Raw genomic sequence first — 19,777 nt, 5'->3', positions numbered from 1 at the left:
TACTGCTGACTCATTTTGAGACATACTGTACACATTTCCCTATAATTGATTTGATAGTGATAATAGTAATGATAATTCAGGCTATTCAATAATAAGGACAATCACATATTCTTCCTCCAGCCTGTCACACCATGACCCGGAGAACAGCGTACACTCTGTGTGGGTACTCTTATTGGTACCATGATGGGAGTCATGAGGATCTACTCTTTACGACAGGAAGCTTGAAAAAAACATCTCGTCTGTCCTCGTATCATGCCTCAGTGGGCTGTATTTGTCGACATGAAGACAAGTCTCTACGGTCATGTCAACCATTATCCCTGAGAGGAGGGGACACATCCGATCACACCACAACAGGACTCAATTTGTGCAGAAATCTGAGCTGAGCATCAAGTCATTTAGTGCAAGTTAACCTTCCGCATGGAACCAGGTGAGCATTTACTTCTGCGTTATCTCACTGGATTATGTTTACCTACCTTCTCACGACATTTTATGATTGCATGTGCTAACTACTATAATTTAAAACAAAAATGTATATCTTTTGTGCATCTCCTTGATGTGCCAGGACGTTTATTGCTTTCTAAAGGTCGGCCATCATTATGTGTTAATCTCCTGGAGGGGTATTTGAAAAGCTGCCCGGTTTGAAAGAAAAGAAAAACGTGGGAAGTTTTTTTAAATGTCACAACAAGATTTCAGTCAATCAAGCATGCAGCAAACGCACACTTTGTTGGCTCCTGAGAAAGTACCTGCTGGCCTGGAGTCAAATCAAAAACTGATAACTGCTTTTGATCTACAGTTAGGTGGATTAAAGCGTGTACTGACAAGCGGCGGAGGCAGTCCAGGGTCTCACTATCATGAGCTCCACTCAAACATCTGTTTACTTTGTAATGATCAGCGTGACAGTATGTAAGTAACTTTCCCACATTTCTTTGTCTTTCCTCTCTTTTGATGTGCCCCTCCCAAATGTGATAGATAAAGTGTTCATTCCTCCGTCTTTGTGTCCACTTTGAAAGGGTTTATTATGTTCCTGCTCTGCCCCGTTCACCCGAGTGCACAGCTGGGGACTACCCCCAACATTAAACACATTGTGGTTGGAAGGTGCTACAATTACATCACAGTAGTTAATCCCAGCTTGAGGTAACGTATACTGCCCGAGGATGTATACTCATGTGAGTGAGACTCCAGTTTAATTACCTTTGACTTTGTCACCTGTGACCTGATTTCCTCCCAAAGCAGAAGAATCTTGGCTGGCAAAAAGTCAATAAACCATCAGGCTGGCGTCGAAGCCCATGAAGGGCAGTGAAACAGAAATGGTTACGATGGAATGAGGGCATGTTGTTAGGCTTTGAATTAAAAGACGTTTTATGTCATGGGGAATTCTGGCTGCAAAACTCTCATATGTCATTTCCTGTGTAGATACAGTCAGTTATCACTTTTGTTGGATCCCAAAAGGGCGTGAGGCTTTCATGGTTTACATCTTGAAATGTCATTAGATTTCGTTAAGAACATATTATGGCTCGTTTAGGTCTTGAAACCCAAACATTAGCTCTTGGGCTCTGACTTGGGAGATGAATGAAACTTTAAAGGTGATTTGCTTAACGATGACTTTTCCCGCCCCTGCGGCATACATGCATCAGAAACATTAGGGCTGTAACGAATGATGATTATCTTTATCGATTAATACATGGATTACTTTCCTGAGTAATTGGTTGGTCTATAGAATGTCCATCTTAATTTTCATGTTTAATGATAAATAGATTAATTGCTTGGCCTATGAAATGTAAAAAAAGAATCAGAATCCAAGATGACGTCTTCAAATGTCTTGTTTCTCCAACCAGCAGTAAAAACAACAACTTTTCTTTTGATTAAGCAAGTGTAACGATGAATTGATCGTCAAAATAGTAGATAATAGATCAATTTTCTATCAATCGACCAACTGACTGACTGCTCTTTATGTGCAGGTTTGACTGCGAGGACATCTGGAGACAGTTTGAGGAGTCGGTTGTCCGTCAGTCCTCTTTAAACGTGACGGTGGATTATCATCAGATGTTTCATGCGATTCCACAAACGTGGCCTTGTGACAGGGTGAGAAGAGCTCTGAAATTAGATGCATGTTGATCGTTATTCACCGATACCTCATTAGATGGAGGACCTTTGAGTTGCGCTGCTTTATATTTCCCTTCCCTTGTGTCTAGTGTCTCTTCTGGAGTAAAACCAGGAGGCTGATGCACAGCTACACCGCTGTTGAACGTCACTTCTGGACCCTGGAGGACACTCTGGTGGGCTACATGTTCAACGACCTCGTCTGGTGTGGACAAGAGGAAGACTCCGGTAGATCGTTTCTAGTTTCAACAACAACGAGACAACTGAAACAAAAACGTTCACATGAAAAAAAGCAAAGATTAGAGAAACGTCTGGCTGTAGCAGAACAACAATTTTCTTCTTTCCTGTCCGATTGATTATTGCACAAACCATCAGATTTATCTTGTGATCCATTGAAGAGGTAGTGACCTCCAAGTTGGTAAAACACTAAAGTAACTCAATCATGATATAAAATGTACCATAAATGTATTTGTTGGAGTTGAGGTACAGACTCTAACTAAAAAGCTCCCAAAAAAGAGAGCAACAATAAAAGAGTGAATATTATGTGAATATTGGAGTTACATTTGTCAGGTGGACAAAAACACAACATCAAATGAATGATAATGTTGTTCTGTGACTGCTAAGTGATATGTCAGTGTTGTGTCCACAACTTGTTTCTGCTGCCCCCAGGTGGCTATAAAATCAGTTAATGCATCTTTAAATTGTTTAAAAATAATCCACATGTATACCAAGTTAACAATGACATACAATTTATCCATTACCATTCTTTTAAAATCTTGACACCAGAAAGCTTATTCAATTTAGCTTTTTATCCAGATGTTTTTACAATCAAGAAATGTAGAACAGATCACTTGGCAGCACGGGGATCCAACTTAAATATCATGGTTCAGACAGCTGCAGATGTGCTCCTAAATGTTTCCATGTGCCTGTAGGATTTTATTTGTATTTGTATGTCAATGCATGTCAACTCAACACCTAAACGTGTTTTTTCTCACCAGTCATTCATGTCTCATTTGAATATTATCAAGTTGATTACACTTTTTTTGAACTGATAGCTGTGAATTTGACACACAGGTTTTGATTTCTGTTCTTGTCCGGCGTGGGCGGCATGTAGACATCACCCCGTGTATTCCTTGTGGAGGCAAGCCTCACAAAATGTGAGTCTACTGTCCAAACTGCGGAAATGTTTCAGTTCGGTGCACAGTGCGCTGTGTTGTTTATCATTCATATGCAACATACTGCTCCAAAAACAGCAGTGGAATAATTGCTCTCACCCAAATTTCTTCACCCGTTTGTTAGTTTGCAGAAATGGCATGTGGCAACATCACGGTGTTACTGAACGGGTCTATTTCCAACGCCTTCAATAGGAAAAGGTATATCAATAAATTAAGAAGCAACTGTTTTAGCAAAAGTGTTTGTTGAGTATGTATAAAATATATATTTTCTTTCTCTTTTTCTTGAACTCACAGCATGTTTGGAAGTGTTGAACTGGACGGTCTGGACCCATGCAGGGTGGATTATGTCAACATAAAGGTGGTGACCAGTCTAGAGGGACCTTTTATGTGAGGATATGTTGTGTTACAGTCAACACAGTGAAGAGCGCAAAGTTACTTTCACATAAATCATTACCACTTTCCAATAAGTCACCCTTTAACGACATCATTTCATGCGACCAGAATACATGTCTGCCGCTTTAATTATTATCAACCATTTGTATTGCCATTAGTTACAGCTTTATAAATGGTGACTTAACAACAAGTGGTTGATGTTTAAATCCACAAATCAAGTCCCCTTTTTCCCCTCTTTAATAGAGAATCATGTAGTCAAGGATCCGTTGTAGACCTGATCCAGATCCTCCGGTCCAGAGGTTTCCGCTGGACTTGCACAGACAACGATGAGTAAGTGACGTTCATCAAATTAAAGGACAAAAGTTGTTTTCCCAACAGAGCGACACACAGACAGACAGACAGACAGACAGGCAGATAACGTGTGATACAGATACAGATGTTGTTTATGGATTAATAATGAACTTCCTGATGAGTAATGCAAATGGTATTTGTCCACAGGACCCTGATGATCCTTCAGTGTATCCAGAACCCCAAACAGTCGTCCTGCCAGAAATGTGCAAACAGCTTCTCCCTCAGAAGCAGCCTCACGTTTAACTGACTCACCCACAGACGATGCATGCATTCTGATAATATTTAAAAGTGGACAAAATTAAATTGGCGGCTTAAAAGATTTCCTAAATTAAAGTGTTTTTGTTTCCACCTCGTTCTTTTCATTGATTAGCAGGTCAGAAAGCCTCGTGAAGTGCAACATTGATCTGTTTTCTGCAGCTGAGAGATCCTGCTGGATTGTGCTTATTGACATTTACTCTAAAGCAAAATATCAGCTGACGTGATTATGGTCTTATGATGTGTTACCTCATTGTAATCCTGTCTATGTCAAAATCCAGTTTCAGTTGTGTGCTTGTGATGTATTTTTTTTTTTTTTTAAATCAGTGAGTTTAATTAAATCTGAGCACATTTGTTGGATGAACTGAGGTTCATTTTGCTGCAGCAGCTCATTTCCCCCTCAAAGCAGTTCAATCTGGTCACACATGTCCTGCTGTCTGTGTTTATGGGTTCAAAGTACACGAGGGAATATGCTACACAGCCTGAACTTCTTTTATGATGTAGAAGAGTTGCAGTATTGTTTAGTGTGCTCGAACGTCCCCTCTCTCTGGCAGAAGGCTGCGGCCCACCAGGACCAAGACCTCACGCCAAACTGTTTCCTCCCGTCTGCACTGGGGCTCTGCTACACTTCAAGAACATACTTGTTTTAATGTACTCTTAATTTGTTTGTTTATCATATTTTATTGAAAATGTTCTTATTCTCTATTTCTAAATGATGTGTTTACAAATTCCTTGTATATGTAACGTTCTTAGCAATAAAAGAGTTTCTGATTTATGATTCTAAAATATACGTAACCAACCAAAAGGACCTATTATGCAGACAGGAACCATTTCCGAATAATATCTGTTAATGATAATAACTGATGCGTTAATGAGTACATCACTTTAACGTTGCCGCTGTTAACGGGCTAAATGTTATTAATTGACTTACTGCTGGTTAGCTTGTGAAGTTTTCAAAAGTCTGATGTTAACCTTTTTATTGCAATGTTACTATTAAATAAAACTATGTAGACACATTTATTGGAGTAGAAAGCAATACTATTATTGTACTTAAGTGCTTTAATTCTTAGTTATTTTCCACCACTGATCACCGTGCGCGTCATTTATTTCTGGTACAAGCTAATTAGCGCAATAAACATCCACTAAATGATAAGGCTGGATTATTGAATCATGAACTAAATAACCATCCTGCAAAACAGAAATGTGGAACCAGTTTATTGGAGTGCTTAACCTTTAGTGTTGCTGACATTGAAAGGTCTGTGGCATTTCACAACATGTTCACTCACGTTCTGAAAGCTCCCGTGTGGCCTTTGAGTTCTTTCGGCATTTCATGACACGAACTTCACCCAGATACTCCTTGGTTTGAATATCTCTATTATTAATCTGCCATCATGCAAGAGCGAGAGCAAACAAGTTGACATGCAAATGGTGAATGGTCCAAACTAGTTTATGCTTGCACCACAAGTATATAGCAGGAGCTGTGGCTGCCATTGATGAAAATGACAGTAGGGCAATAAAAACAAACACATGGCAGATTTATTGTAGGCTGATTCCATATTTTTAAATATCACTTGTTTGTATGTCATATATGCATTTCACTAATTTAGGTCAGCAAAAATAAAGACGCATTCCTGCATGAGAAGAAACTGCATAAATACCTTCATCAGGGCTTTTTTTTAAAAGTACAAGTACCTCAAAAATCGTACTTAAGAACAGTATCTGAGTAAACGCACCACGTTACTTTCCACCAGTGCTAAACGGTCCTTTTTGTGTCCCTCGGACCTCACTTTGGGCAGCTCCACCTGTAGTCAGATTCCCGATTGGAGCCTCCAAGCCCACGAGCCAACGCACGTGCGCGCGCTCAGCGAGTGCGCTGCTGCGCTCCTCCACAAATAGAAGCACGAGAGCGAGCGTCATATCATTGACAACAACCAACGGGGTCGACCACCAGACTGCCGCTGTGATTAAGACTTGTTTTGAAGCGCTTTTTAAAATGGAGCGTGGAGAGACTCGTCCTCCGGAGAAGAGGCGCAGGAGACGCCGTCTTATTTTTATTGTCCTCGCTGTCCTGCTGCTTATTATTATCGTCGCCGTTGTGTTGGGACTGACGGTCCGGCAGAATAAACGCACACTTAAGACAACATTCATTGCGAGGTGTGAGGAGTTCAAGGGGTAAGCGTTTTAAAATGTTATGTACAGATGTCACGAAATGAACCACACAGCATGGAGACTGAGAATAAGTCAATTTGGAATACTATTTAAGTTACATGTTTACAGTAAGTCAGCAAAATCAGATTCACACAGTCTAACACAAGGTTACTTTGGAGGAGAATGTCGTTTGTGTTGCTGTTGAACTGAGAATGCATTACACTGACAGGTGTTTATTTGTCCACCCCATTCATATCAATGAGGGTAAAGTCAATCACAGAAACAGCGTTCTGGGTGGAGGAGTGGATGGATGCATAACTTTATTATTCCCTGATATAGGGAATTAAATGGTCATAACGGCCACATATATTGAAATACAATAAAGTCAACAATAAAATACAAGAGAATGACGACAGGTGCATGAACACAGTTCTTAAAATGACACTAGAATAAATAACCTTATAAGCATCCTGGTAGTCTATGTTTGCAAAGGGCATGGGTGTTGATTATACTTTCAAACAAATATTGTGAAATAGTTGGAGTGTGCTTGCAATCTTGAGCAATATTAACATGTACCAGTGAGTCACAGAATAAAGAGTGATGCATTCATTACCTGGGAAGTGAGACATTAAATGTAATGTTGGAGTTGGAGTTCAGTACAGATGTTAGTTCAGTTTGGTGTTCTAATCAATGATTACTTAACTGGCCTCCCCTCTGTTGTCTTATTTATGACGTTAAGCCAACGTCAACTTCAGATATGAATTGGAACACGTTCAACAATGACTTAGCTTTCACATAGTTTCTTTACAATGATAATTTCTTATTTTATTTATCGAGCTTTTTTTGCGTCACATAACTCCAACTAGAGTGAAATAAAACATCACATGAGGGAGGGAGGAAATACCCTGGTTTTTTTGGTCCAATTAATATATATAGCAAATAAACTGTACTTCAAAACATATGAATCCCCCCAGCATGCTGATCCACAAGCACATTAATATTCGTCACCATTATGCATCAAAACTAAGCTCACTGCTTCTCAACGACGGCCATGTGTTCTTACTTGAAATAGTTTATTTTCCCAAACGCTAACTAATCGAATAAATAAACTGTAATTCATACACAGCACGCACCAGGATCTGCAATACGACTGTCAAAAGGTTTGGGGTGCGTTTGAACAAGCCTACGTAGGGCTGGACCCGTGTGACGTTCCCATGGAAGCCTATGACCCTTTGATGGCCGCGGTCCCCTTCAAGCCTGAATGCAACAGAGTAAACAGCGCTCATCACAAGACTGTCCGTCCGCGTGCACGTTATCCACTCTTTAATAACGCAGCACAATACATTCAGCATCTGTGTTTATTTGTTTTTGGGGGGGGGGTGTTTAGAAGATATTCTGGAGCAAAACGAAGGATGTGGTCCACGACTTCACCGAGAAGAGAGATTGTTTTTACACCGTGGAGGAAACTCTGCTGGGATCGGTGCTGGATGGGCTGACCTGGTGTGGAAAGGAGGGCAGCAGTGGTAAGACTCTTCATCCAGTAGATGACCTCACAGCAAAGTGTAGTATTATTATCTACAAAATAGATTCAAAGATAAAGGACACAGAAAGAAGGGTAGCAGCATGGTCTTTCATGCCCTTTGGCTTGCAACAGATCCCAAATTAGCTCAAGCTCTCAGAAAAGAAAAAGGAAAAAGAACAAAGTTTACATTTCTCTTGGAGGTCTAATGCTATTTTATCATGCTGGTATTGAGAGTGTCCTCATCTTTGCAGTAATAGCACAACAAATATAAAAAATCATCAGCAGTTAACAAAAAACGGACAGAAGTATCTACAAAAAGCCTCTTTAAAGACAATTTATTCATGCAATTTTTGTCAGACACAATATCGATATATAATAACAATTATAGTAATAATAATATTAATAATAATCCCACACGTCCAAGGATAAATATGGTGAAATAAACACAAAATGTACACACATTTGTACATAGAAATGTAACGTCTACACAGATGCATACGTACATATGTCAAACATAACTCGTCGTCAACCCACAACTGTGAAATATCTCCCATGGAGATCCTAAAATCAGACCAGCAGCTATCACAATGTTCAAGATGTGGTCTGAACTTTTCCGTAACGAAGCAATATTTATCAACAGCAATCATGGCCAGTTTGAGGAACTGCAACTTGTTTCTTTTGGCAAGACAGGTGTGTCGCCCAGTAAAACTAGTTTAGGTGAACATTAGGTATCCAGTCTGGTCTTATCTGGTTCATGCAGGCCCGCTCGACTGTGAGTCGGTCGTGTTCCTGTTTCAAACTGTCCTTCCTAGAAACAGCAACTGAAAATGTCTTCATAGAAAAACCTGGTATTCGTGTGCTGATATCTGTGTATTGCAGGTCCTGTTTTTACTTCTCTATTATACTGAGTTGTCACACTATGTTAGTTAAAAACGTCACATGATGCTAATACATATTTTTACCATTACAGTGCTGACAGCATCTCTAGTTGACGTTTGTTCATTCTACCACTTATCTTCTGCCCTGAGGTTTGTGTTTTGTTTTATTGAATATGCATTCAAAGAAGTGTTGACTCTGCGTTTGTTGTTCTAGAAACGTTCACTACCGGCTGCCCGGGATGGAACGACTGTGCGAACAACACTGTTCGCTCCTTTTGGAACAGAGTCTCAGCCGCTGTAAGTCATCACCAAGAGTCCTCTCGTTTTGGCAACAATACGACAGTTGTGGGAATCAAGCCGTGGTTAGAATAACACGTGTGGAGCACGAGGTGAAACACCTCCTGTGCCGAAGCGATCATGGCGGAGCGCAGGGAAGAAAAAGGTCAGTCAGCCTGGTCCTCCGTCAATGAGGCTTTGTGTCGGTCTCCATGGAGCCACATTGCGGAGCTCTCTCCTGAGCGAGCAGTGGCAACCCACGCACTCAGAGCAGCCCTGGTTTGGTTTGTCTGGGTTTTACTCTGTGATAATACGAGCAACACATAAACACATTTGACACAAAACATTAGAGAGCATAGCAAACAAACACCAAAAAGGAGTTTGCATAAAATTGAAGCATGAGAGAATAAAAACACTTAGCTGCTGCTGGCATCTTTAACAAAGTACAACAGATACACAGTTAGTGTGATATGAAGCAAAACCAACCTTGCATCACCCTAGAAAGTTTAGAGTGCAGCAACAAAAACTGTAAAATCTTCGGATTTTTTTGTCCTCATCAAGCTGCGTTTATAACCGATATCTTTACAATAAGAATGCATCAAAAGATGATGTGGAATACAATGTGAAAGAAGTTGCTTGTTGTGAACCTACGGAGAATCATCACCTGAATCTGCAGATCTCCTTGGCTTTACAGAGCTTTGTATTGAGTTTCAACTCATTGTTTAGCTGTCCGCTCTCACAGGGTTATATTCAGCTGCTGCAGGCGACGGTTTTCACAAAAAAACAAAACCAAAGACCAAAAACAAAGTTAAAAACAGAGTTAATATTGGACTTACCTTCATCAGGCGGACAGAAACAAAACCCAGAATAAATCATAATGATGCTCCGTAACTGTTGGATGTCTAAACAAACGACACAAGTTCAGTCTATCAACATTAAAAAGTGATGCTATGTCAGTGTTGTGTTCACAGCCTGTTTCTGCTGCCCCCAGGTGGCCAAAAACAATAATCAGCTATTGCAGGTTTAAGAATAACAACGATAGTTGTACATTTTAATTCAGAAGAATTAGGCCTCATGCTAACAATGACATGTTACTATATTCATCACTTTGTCATCACACTACATAGATACACATTAAAAATACATAAATAGTCATTGGGATTTCATCGCTACTGACTTTTACAATTCATCTAACTATGTTATAAATCCAACACCGTCAGCATTACATTAGACAGCATGCATGTGTGTGGGATCATAGTGAAACTTCAAACTTCTCAACTTCTCAATTAGCCAGTCAAGTGTCTTCGGTCGTTGTTGTGCTTGGAATGTGTTGCTGTTCACCTACCTGTTATCTCCTCCGTGTAATATTTTCTCGCGTGGGAAATTCTTACAAACAACCTGGTAGTTTTCCAAACTGCACCAGACAGGAAACCCGGTACGGACGGCACACCTCGTTTTGCTGCTTTGTCTTCTCCCCCATTTTCATCAGAGTGAATACCAACAACTCAGGTTGGATCATTTCAAATAAGAAGACGTGTTTTAACATTATATCTATATTAAAAAGGTGATTGGTAAAACGATTGCAACATTTTGACAGTTAAACAATCATTCATGCCAAAAGTGGGACAAAGGATGAGTGATACTTTGTATTCATGTGACATGATGAGGTTAATTCTAACAGGTGACGTTGCTACAATGACAACAAAAAAGAAAATGTAAACATAAGTAGTGCAGCCTCTTTCTGTATAATAACAAATTATTTGAACTATTTTAAGAACAGATGATCCCGGTCCAGTTGATCTGGTTATACACTGTATATACTCACTGCTGCATGCATCATAAATGTCTACACTGAAAAAATGAATAGTGTGTCTGTTGTGTGAATCTAAAGTGCATTTCCTCATGTGTGTGTAGTTTGCAGATGGTGCCTGTGGTGACGTCACAGTAATGCTGAACGGATCCATCGCCACACCATTCAATAATGCAAGGTGAGTTTCTCTGCAAAACAATTAGCATTTCTTTGCATTGTTATAAGACTGCTTTTGTGGATTACATACAATATATAGCATACATGGTTTTGCTCAGTAAATTGTGCTCTTTCATTGTTGTTGCCAGTGTGTTTGCGAGCATCGAGGTGAAGCGGTTCGACTTTCCCAGGGTGAAACGCCTGAATGTTGTTCTGGTCACGCAGGAGAACTTTGTGTAAGATCGTCCTCCTCACACTCAAGACTTCGGCCACATTATCGTCCTCTTTGGCTGTTCATTATGAGTGCGATAAGTGCACAAATGTTCTGTGTGTTCTTCCGCAGTGGCTCAGATACAAACTCGTACTGAGACAGTTCGATCCTGAAGTCGTGTTTTCTGTTTCCTCTTCAGGACAAACTGCACAAATGCATCTTTAAAGGACTTGCAGAAAGAGCTGGATCAAGGAATGACGTACAACTGCAAGGAAGTGTCTGAGTACGTACAGCATGTTTGTGTGAGAGGACATCACCACATCTACACGAATGACGACATGTACATTATCTGTCTCTCTCTCTCTCTCTCTCTCTCTCTCTCTCTCTCTGCAGACCTCAGATCCAGGAGTGCAGCTCAAATCCAGAGAAACCCTGTGGAGCCTGTTGGTGAACTGAATATCAGATCATACAAGACACAGTAACAACCAGCTGTGAACATTATCTCTGTAAAGTCTTTGTATATTAAATAATGTGCTGTTATTATGCAGGAGATTGTTTTTGTACCTGTGGGCCAGTTTGATTTAATGTGAAATGTTTTGTTTAAATGCCACTCACACATTTTTATTATATGACAACGCAACTTTTTAAAAAATCTTTAGGTTTTTAATCTAATCTTAAGAGTTGTGGTAAAGTGCCATGTACTGCCGGGGGAACTATACCAGCGCTGCTTTCTAACTCCACTGACAACCTCCCACCCACCTTGTGGCAGAATCTGAAATGTTTTTAAATAAAATGTTAAAACACGAGGCTGTGAAATCGTCTTTGGATTCTGAAGTGTGATATGATTGTTTGTGTAAATCATATTTCATGTCACTGCAGCTGTTTTCACAAATACCTTATGACTCCAAACCATCACAGACATTTGACAACATGACACATTGAAGGAGCCTCACATCCATCTTCATCAGCATGGAGTCTAGTTTTAGGTGTTTTAGTGCACTTATGCCACCACCACACTTCATCACCGGGATGGTATTGTGCAGATGATGAGCGGTGCTGGTTTCCTTCAGATGTAACGCTTACAATTATGGTCACGCGGTGCAATCCTGGACTCAACCGAACCACAGAATCTGAGTTGCTTTTATCATTTATCTTTCATGAGTCTTTCACTGAGGAGAGGCATCTGTCTGGCTACTCTGACAAGATCAGTGGTCACATATCACTGATGGTTGTTTCCTGGAATGTCCTCCCATCTCCACGTAGGATCTCTAGCTAGAGGGACCATCAAGGCCCTTCTGCCCTTATTGGTGAGTTTGGCCCGGCGGTCAGCTTTAGGAAGAGTCCTGGTTGTTTTTTGTTGCCTTCCACATATCTGGACCCCGACACGACTCTGTCTCTGAGCCCTGCAGAAGAGGCCTTGGTTCTTTGCTCTGATATGTGTCGTCTGCCGTGAGTCTTTATACAGACAGGTGTGCGTCTTTCCAAATCACGTCTAATCAATTGAATTCACCAGAGGTGGCCTCCAGTCGAGATGATCGGGATACATCTTTAAGAGTCCTATTAAAGGGTCTGAATACTCATTCCAATGTGATATTTCAGTTTTTTCTTTATTTCATTTCTATATAAAAGAATATAATCTTGGTTTCTGGTGTTTGATGGCAAAACTTGAAATATATTTGTGATAAAATACTGAAATATTATATGAAATTATTTTAATTATTATTGTGTGAAATGATATAAAGTTTGTGTATCTCTCGAACCACACAGAAACACAAACTTTCAGACATGTATGTGTACACTTTGAACCTCAGTTGAGTTTCCATTTTTTTGTTCCTTTTCTTTTTGATTCACATGAGTCTGAGGCCATAGGTCAGACGACGATGTATGCAAATAAGCTCAACCACTAAACCACTGAAGAGAATAGAAAGTGCTCATAAAAATGTCGCCTGCTTTTGGTTTTAGATTTGCAGCTGTAGGCCACAAGATGTCTTATCTGTGATGTGTGTGAACTGTAGGCGTGTGCGTGTGCGTGTGCGTGTGTGTGACACAGAGTGTGAATCTTTTACAGTGAGATTGTTGTGGCAGGAAGTAGAAGGAGCTCAGTAATAACCTCCGTTTTCCTTTCTAGGGACTTGCTGCTGTGTCACACGTACCGTAAACGGGCTGCAGTCGGTGCTGGGAACACACTGCACAGGTGTTACATGAAGAAAGGCCCCTTCTGTAAAAAAACCACAACATGGGGTGCTGTGACAAGTACTGTAATCATGTCACACTTTTAGTCACTGCCACCAACATTACGCTACTAATGGTGTGTGTGGCACTTCTGAGACGATAATTAAGTGCTAATGTGACGATTCCACACAACTATCTGGAGCTGGACTTTCAATTAAAGGGCATTTAAACTATTTATTTTTCTCTTTTTTTTATTGTGAATGTGTCATGCTTTGTGTGACTCATACGGATCTGGTCTTGGTCTTGACTTGGTTTCGGTTTAGGTGGTCTTGCAGCTGCATAATATCAAGGCTACAAATAAAACTGCCTAGGCAGGAGTGTAAATCACATCTAAATTTAGTTAAGTCACATAATGTGTATTTTTAGTGAAACCTAATTTTCTAGAAAGACACCTATCAGAAGTTAAATTAACATGTCTTTGGCGTTGTACTTTAAAGTTACATTAATGCAGGGATTTGCAACTAAAATCATGGCGTTGGCACTAAACTGCCTTGGTTTTCTCTGACATATAGCTGACAGTAGAAAACATCCTTATTCGGGAGGACTTTTCTTTCTCTCTCATGTTGAAGTGGGATATCCCACAATACTCTGCTGAAACCTCCCCAACATCTGCTAAAATCAATAGAAGTGGAAGCTCCAACTTCAACGTCAAAAATGTGAAAAACTTCAAAAGTAATTACTGGTGTCAAAAGTGTCACATGGGGATTTTGCAGCCTATTTTCACGTTGCATCACGTTGTCTTGTTTTTTTTTTTTTTAAACGAGAGGTCTAAAGAAAGAAACGGTGGACTCACAGCTTTATGTGAATACATATGCTAAACAGGCTTCAGAAACACATGTTTCTAGAAGAATAAAGGAGCAGCCATGGGCCGACTCCCCTGCACCGAGTATCGATTACCGGAGGAGGAGCAGCGGCGTGTTTCCCCCTCTCCTCCTTCCCTGAAACGATCCGCTCTGACTCAACACATTGAGTAACATGATAAATCTGCGAGACGTGTGATTTTCCCACAGACCCCCCACCACGTTAGTTTTCTTTCGTGGGGGGGGGGGGGGGTACAGTTTCATTTTTACATTTTTGTGTCTTTGAAACGATTTCCGGCTTCTAAGTGTGAGCAGTTCAACAATCCAGGAAGAAAACACGCTGACAAGTTCGCGAAACAACCTGCAGGCTGCACACTGTAAAAAACGACGGGCTATAGTGGTATTTCTTTTTTTATTTGAAGAAACAATCATTTAAATCTTGGAACAGTTTTTTTTTGTATTGTCTTTTGCATTCTGTGTGTGCCCTTCGAGTGGAATACATGTAGTGTGTGCCCTCTGGGATACACTTCCAGTGGAGAAAACGTGATAAAGTGTCCTCTGTTAGTCCATTGTTTTTTTTTTATTGATAGTTGAAAGACAAGTTCCCCTATAAAAAACTAAGATGAGATAAAATAAGATAAAATAATCCTTTATTAGTCCCACAGTGGGGACATTTACAGGATTACAGCAGCAAACAGAGACATAAAAACAAGATCAAACAAGTAGTATAAATAAGTAAATGAGTAATAAACAGTAACACAAAAAGTAAAAATCCATGAAGTAAAGAAAAGTAAAATATTACAAAGAAAGTACACCAGTCAGCCATATTGCCATACTGAAAATAAATACAACTGTGTGTCATTTCTTGCAGCGCGGAGTCAAATATTTCTCTTAGTCATCGATCCATACCACAAGGACATGATTAATTACCGCTCGTGCTGTAGATCAACCACCTGTACTTTCCTTTCCTTCGATAAAGTCCGTCCGCGGCTCTGCCCCTGAGGTGACTGGGCAGTTCTGGTATTTCCACGTCACTCGGGATCTTCACTATAACTTAACTTGCGGAGCAATTTGTTGCTTCAAATCGCAGCTGTTGAGAGATCTGAGCAAGTCGAGGACTCAAGAAAGTAATAAGATGGTGAGATTTATATTTTATTTTATTTTAAATTGTGTCTCTGTATATTTGACATAGAAGTTTTTTTTAATATAATTTAGAGAAATCCTCCTCAAACTCAGGTGCAGTGTAGTTCAATACTTTATCAATTATATATATATATATATATATATATATATACTTATGTTTAATCTTTAGCTTCCATGTCTGACCGTTTATTGTGTGAAATGATGTTGTTATGAAGACAATTCAGAGCTCCACGTGCAGCCCGAGTTCATAGTTGATCGCGTGACAGTGTGGAGATGCTTCACATCCTCTGCGTGGGTTTAGAGTCAGCTGTCACGTTGTGCCAGTTAGTGCGAGATACACACTTCAGTACATCAGTACAACATCTCCAAATATATCTCGACAATTTCCGGCCTGCAACAAATGATTGTTTTTGAAGAATCTCTATTTTTATTGATTAATCATTTAATCTATCTGAGATGCAAAGAGCTGAAATTGACATCTTCAATGTGCTATAATACAATAATATAATAACATACAATAATATCTAAGCAAGTTAAACCAGCGAATGTTTGCCATTTGTACATGATAAAAATGTTTAAAAAGTTAATTAATTATCCAACATTCAGTTGATTCATCTTCCATTAATCCACTTATTGATATTCAGCACAATATTTTATACATTTTCTTTATTTTTGGGGCATTTTGTTTTAGTGTCTATTAGATATATGTGTTCGAAATGACAGTTAATGAAGTGGAATTACAAGTAACAAAGGTCCAGACAATAATAAGAAATGAGGATTTTAAAACAGCTTTTAAGTTTAAAGTATGTATTGACAATCCCTGTCAATTACTTTTAATTTATATTTTCTTTATTTTCATATATTTCATTTAATTATATTAATTATTTATGGCTTATTGATTTTTGGGGGTGGTTGTGCTTTTTTGTTTACATACGTGTTCATGAATTTAAAATAATATCTCTGAATCCTTTGTTTTATTAAAAGCAAGTGAAAGGCCAGTTTCCCTTTAAAACAATGAAATTAAGAGTCAAGAAAAGCAAAGTGTTGTAATACAATGAAAACAGCATTTTGGATAAAGTCTTTTTAAGTATCAGTAAAACTGTAGATCCCTGCAGGCAGTTTTTAAAAATGTCTGTTGTGTATAATATGTGTCCTTGTCTGTGTTTTGACAGTCACACCATGAAAGCACAATGGACAGACCTCCTGTGGAGAGATCACAGACCACAGACCACAGACAGAGACACAGACTGTATCCATCACTGCCGAACACAGACGGGTGAGGCACATCACCTCATTAACCTCAGATATTACAAATTAATTATCTGATATATTAATAAAATGCAAAAAATTGCCAAATGTTAATTTTTGTTTATGTCATCAAATGTTTTCAGGTACGAGGTTTGCGTGGCGGACCGCTCCACAGGAGAAAAGCTTCACACAGCAGCAGGTTATCATCCCGACAGTGTCACTCAGGTAACATTAGCAGCTGCAACATTGGAAGATACGTCTGAGAGGATAATATCCACCCTCATGTTGTCACCGTCCGATTCCCGGACCGCAAAAGAAAAAAAAACATGTTCTTTGTGTCTTTATGACTGGAAACACTTCACAGCAAAACTTCCAAAAATATGTAAAAGGAAGTTCTTGTATAAGAGTTATATTGCATAATTGCATGTGCAGTCACAGATGGACTTACCGTGTGCCACATTTGAATAGTTCCTCTTTTTCTTCTTCTATTTGCTTCAGTCAGAAGCGTCAGCTGCCAGCCGTGACGTCCGAATGAAAGCACAGATCATTCTCTTGGAGGCGCAAAAGCAAGAGGTGAGTACATTACAGAAGTGAGATTTATATTCCTCCCAGAAACACACACACACCTGTACCTTTCAGTACTTCAAATAAATCCTGTTCTTTGTCTTTTTCCTCAGCTTCTTTCTATTAATGAGAAATGGGCGAAAGAGTACCGCACCATGGTACGGTACTACAAAGACAGGGTAAATTCACAAAGCCTTGTTTTATTCAGCACTTGTCAGCTTTTTCATGACTTTATGTCGTGTCAGTGCTTTCATGCCTTGTGTCCTTTTAACCTAACGCTCAGGTCCAGGAATCAAAAGCACTACTGCAACGTGAGACGGGTGAAGAGGGAGAAAATGACGTCTCATCATCCAAGAAAGTCAAAGATCAAGAGAACGCTTTGGTAAGTGCAGCGTGCATTCTAATTCCAGATTCAATGCAAGGCATTTTCATTTTTAAAAAACGTGTGTAATAATTTGATCCCTTGCGTGCAAACTCTCACAGACTGGAGACGAGCTGCTAAAAGCAGAGAAAGAGGCGGAAGAGCTGCGAGCACAGAACAGCACTTTGACACGAATGGGGCAGCGTCAGCACGACGAGATCAGACGGTTAAACAAGGTGAGGCCACCAGAGAGAAGGCGTTTTTAAATGTCTGTTCCCCCACAACAACAGTGGTGTAATGGCTGCTTTGACTTGTTTGTGCAGGCTCTCGAGGAGGCGCTCCAGACTACTCAACCTCTCAGTGTGAGCAGTGAAACCCTCCAGGATGTCTGGAAACATCAGGTGAGCTTCCTTCATATATGTGCATTTTATTAGTACGCTTTCTTGCCGACAGTTTGGTGAGAAGATTGATGCCAATCTCATGGTTGTTTTTACCCTTCAGAGGGAGCCACGCTAGTTGTTTTCCTCTGTTTTCAGTCTTTGTGCTAAGCTAAGCTAACCCGCTGCACGAACTCTCTGCGAGAAAACAAATACGGTTGTTTCCCCAAAAGGCTATTCCTTTAAGGCCTATTTGAATCCTTGTCTCATGTCTCCTCCTCGTCCATTTTTAGGCCGAAGTCTACAAGGAGGACTTTTTGAAGGAGCGCAGGGACAGGGAGAAGCTGAAGGACAAGTATCTGGAGCACGAGAAGAAGTTTAGGAAAGTTCACAGTGAGCTACGCGTCCTCAAATCTCAGGTACGACCACAGCACCGTCTGTGTGCTTGTTTTCAGCCATGTTCACCACAGTAACTATCAAATGAAGGCATGACGACTTTAACGAAGCGTCTCCGTCTCCACAGGTGACGTGGACTCCGCCACCGCAGCCTGTGCTCAAAAGCAGCAGCACAAATCAGGCCACATGTCCACACTGGGAGCTCCGCCGGATTGACCAGCACCACGTCCAGCTGCAAAGACGCAACACGCTCAACAGCAAACCGTGACAATCGACGACGTCCTCGCTCTTTTGTGTGATAATATGTGTTGAAGGTCCACGATCACAGATCATCATTAGCGGGGTGAGACTTTGCTAGTTTATCAAGGAAGTGAGCCCTGTTCTGTTTCAGTCCTCGGGCCGACTTCAGGTACTTTCTGACATGGTGGTAACGAGGCCAATCCACCAGTCCGGGCCCACTGGGAGTCCTGGGAAGCAAACCCATATAAATACACTTGAACAGCCTGTGAAATAGAAGTGTGACCCTCTAGTATAAACACTTCCCAAGAGGAGAAAAGCAGAATAGAGGGGAATAAAACACTCTACCCATTGCGTGCAAAGCTTGCTCAGTTCCTCCTCTCCTTGTGACACAGGTCCTGAGGGAGATATCAGTTATTGCACTTCCCAAACACTATTGACTTTATCAAAAGTGCAACATGAATGAAGGATCTTCCTGTTTCAAGTACCTGTAACCACAGCGTGCCCAGTGCAAAAAGAGGATCCAAGAGAAAACAGAAGGTCATCATAGTGGTCAGCTTTGACAAAAGTTAGCCTCGTCCCGCCGGGGCATCAGAGGAGAATGCTGACACTCGTAGAGGTACACGGGCGCAGCTGCATCTGTCTGGAGGAATTAAAACGAAAGTCACGTTGTGTGATGACAAGGAGGGCTGCGATTTAGTCTGACTCACAATGAAGAGCCTCTGTGGTACGCAGACAATTTAAGAACCGGAAGAACGAGCACCAAGTATCTCAGTGAAAGCGTCCCGCCCGTTCTCTGGAGAGACGTCCTGTGGCAGGTGTTCATTCAGTATGACCTCATTTACACCCGAGGCCTGTCAGAGGAAAGAGATATAGGTCGTGGGAGAAGACGAAGAAATATATCGGAACATTTATTTTTACAGTATATTTAAAAAGGTTTCTTTTTTTCCCTGTTTCTTGTTTATTTATCATGACAATAAATCGTTGAATGTGTGTCGGTTGGATGTCACTTATACTGGAGGGAAAGAACATGTCCATCACTGACTTCACACCTTCCCTCTTCATACCTTGATCCCATCCAGGAGCTCCTAGGAGCTAATCTTAAGATACATGCAGTGTGTCAAGTAAATAATTAGGGACTGCA

The 19,777-nt window shown here is 40.4% G+C and overlaps 3 protein-coding genes across 4 annotated transcripts; all 3 read left to right on the top strand.

The window, feature by feature from the left end:
• Nucleotides 1-417: 417 nt before the first annotated feature.
• LOC306712037 (ADP-ribosyl cyclase/cyclic ADP-ribose hydrolase 1-like) lies at nt 418-4,266 on the top strand (the record flags this gene model as incomplete). Its single annotated transcript, XM_079181136.1, has 9 exons — nt 418-427; nt 1,011-1,134; nt 1,959-2,082; nt 2,193-2,328; nt 3,175-3,257; nt 3,400-3,473; nt 3,570-3,662; nt 3,912-3,998; nt 4,167-4,266. The coding sequence occupies 9 exons, from the start codon at nt 418-420 to the stop codon at nt 4,264-4,266; spliced, it is 831 nt and encodes a 276-aa protein (XP_079037262.1).
• Nucleotides 4,267-6,191: 1,925 nt separating this feature from the next.
• Nucleotides 6,192-12,073, top strand: LOC306711964 (ADP-ribosyl cyclase/cyclic ADP-ribose hydrolase 1-like). Of its 2 annotated transcripts, none has more exons than XM_079181054.1 (8): nt 6,192-6,446; nt 7,549-7,693; nt 7,810-7,945; nt 9,037-9,119; nt 11,013-11,086; nt 11,214-11,300; nt 11,475-11,558; nt 11,669-12,073. In XM_079181054.1, exons 1-8 carry the CDS (start codon nt 6,268-6,270, stop codon nt 11,724-11,726), a joined length of 846 nt encoding a protein of 281 aa, XP_079037180.1. In that variant the 5' UTR covers nt 6,192-6,267; the 3' UTR covers nt 11,727-12,073. The 2 variants fall into 2 exon arrangements, with proteins under 2 accessions (XP_079037180.1, XP_079037179.1); XM_079181053.1 differs by having other exon boundaries at nt 7,549-7,717.
• Nucleotides 12,074-15,309: 3,236 nt separating this feature from the next.
• On the top strand, nt 15,310-19,620 carry LOC306711970 (uncharacterized protein). Its single transcript, XM_079181060.1, has 10 exons — nt 15,310-15,445; nt 16,623-16,726; nt 16,842-16,923; nt 17,197-17,271; nt 17,376-17,441; nt 17,546-17,644; nt 17,746-17,859; nt 17,947-18,024; nt 18,294-18,419; nt 18,524-19,620. Exons 1-10 carry the CDS (start codon nt 15,443-15,445, stop codon nt 18,662-18,664), a joined length of 888 nt encoding a protein of 295 aa, XP_079037186.1. The 5' UTR covers nt 15,310-15,442; the 3' UTR covers nt 18,665-19,620.
• Nucleotides 19,621-19,777: the final 157 nt, after the last annotated feature.

The sequence above is a fragment of the Pholis gunnellus genome, assembly GCF_910591455.1.
Source record: "Pholis gunnellus genome assembly, chromosome: 20".
Lineage (NCBI taxonomy): Eukaryota > Metazoa > Chordata > Actinopteri > Perciformes > Pholidae > Pholis > Pholis gunnellus.
The sequence above is the reverse complement of the archived record's forward strand: the minus strand, read 5'-3'. Positions and strand labels throughout refer to the sequence as shown.

Bases quoted from the DNA above. Each gene is read 5' to 3' on its own strand.
- LOC306711964 (XM_079181053.1), top strand. From the start codon at position 6,268: ATGGAGCGTGGAGAGACTCGTCCTCCGGAGAAGAGGCGCAGGAGACGC. The intron at 9,120-11,012 runs GTAAGTCATCAC...ATGTGTGTGTAG, and splicing joins GGAACAGAGTCTCAGCCGCT to TTTGCAGATGGTGCCTGTGG. The intron at 11,559-11,668 runs GTACGTACAGCA...CTCTCTCTGCAG, and splicing joins AACTGCAAGGAAGTGTCTGA to ACCTCAGATCCAGGAGTGCA.
- LOC306711970 (XM_079181060.1), top strand. The intron at 17,442-17,545 runs GTAAATTCACAA...CCTAACGCTCAG, and splicing joins TACGGTACTACAAAGACAGG to GTCCAGGAATCAAAAGCACT. The intron at 17,860-17,946 runs GTGAGGCCACCA...TTGTTTGTGCAG, and splicing joins AGATCAGACGGTTAAACAAG to GCTCTCGAGGAGGCGCTCCA.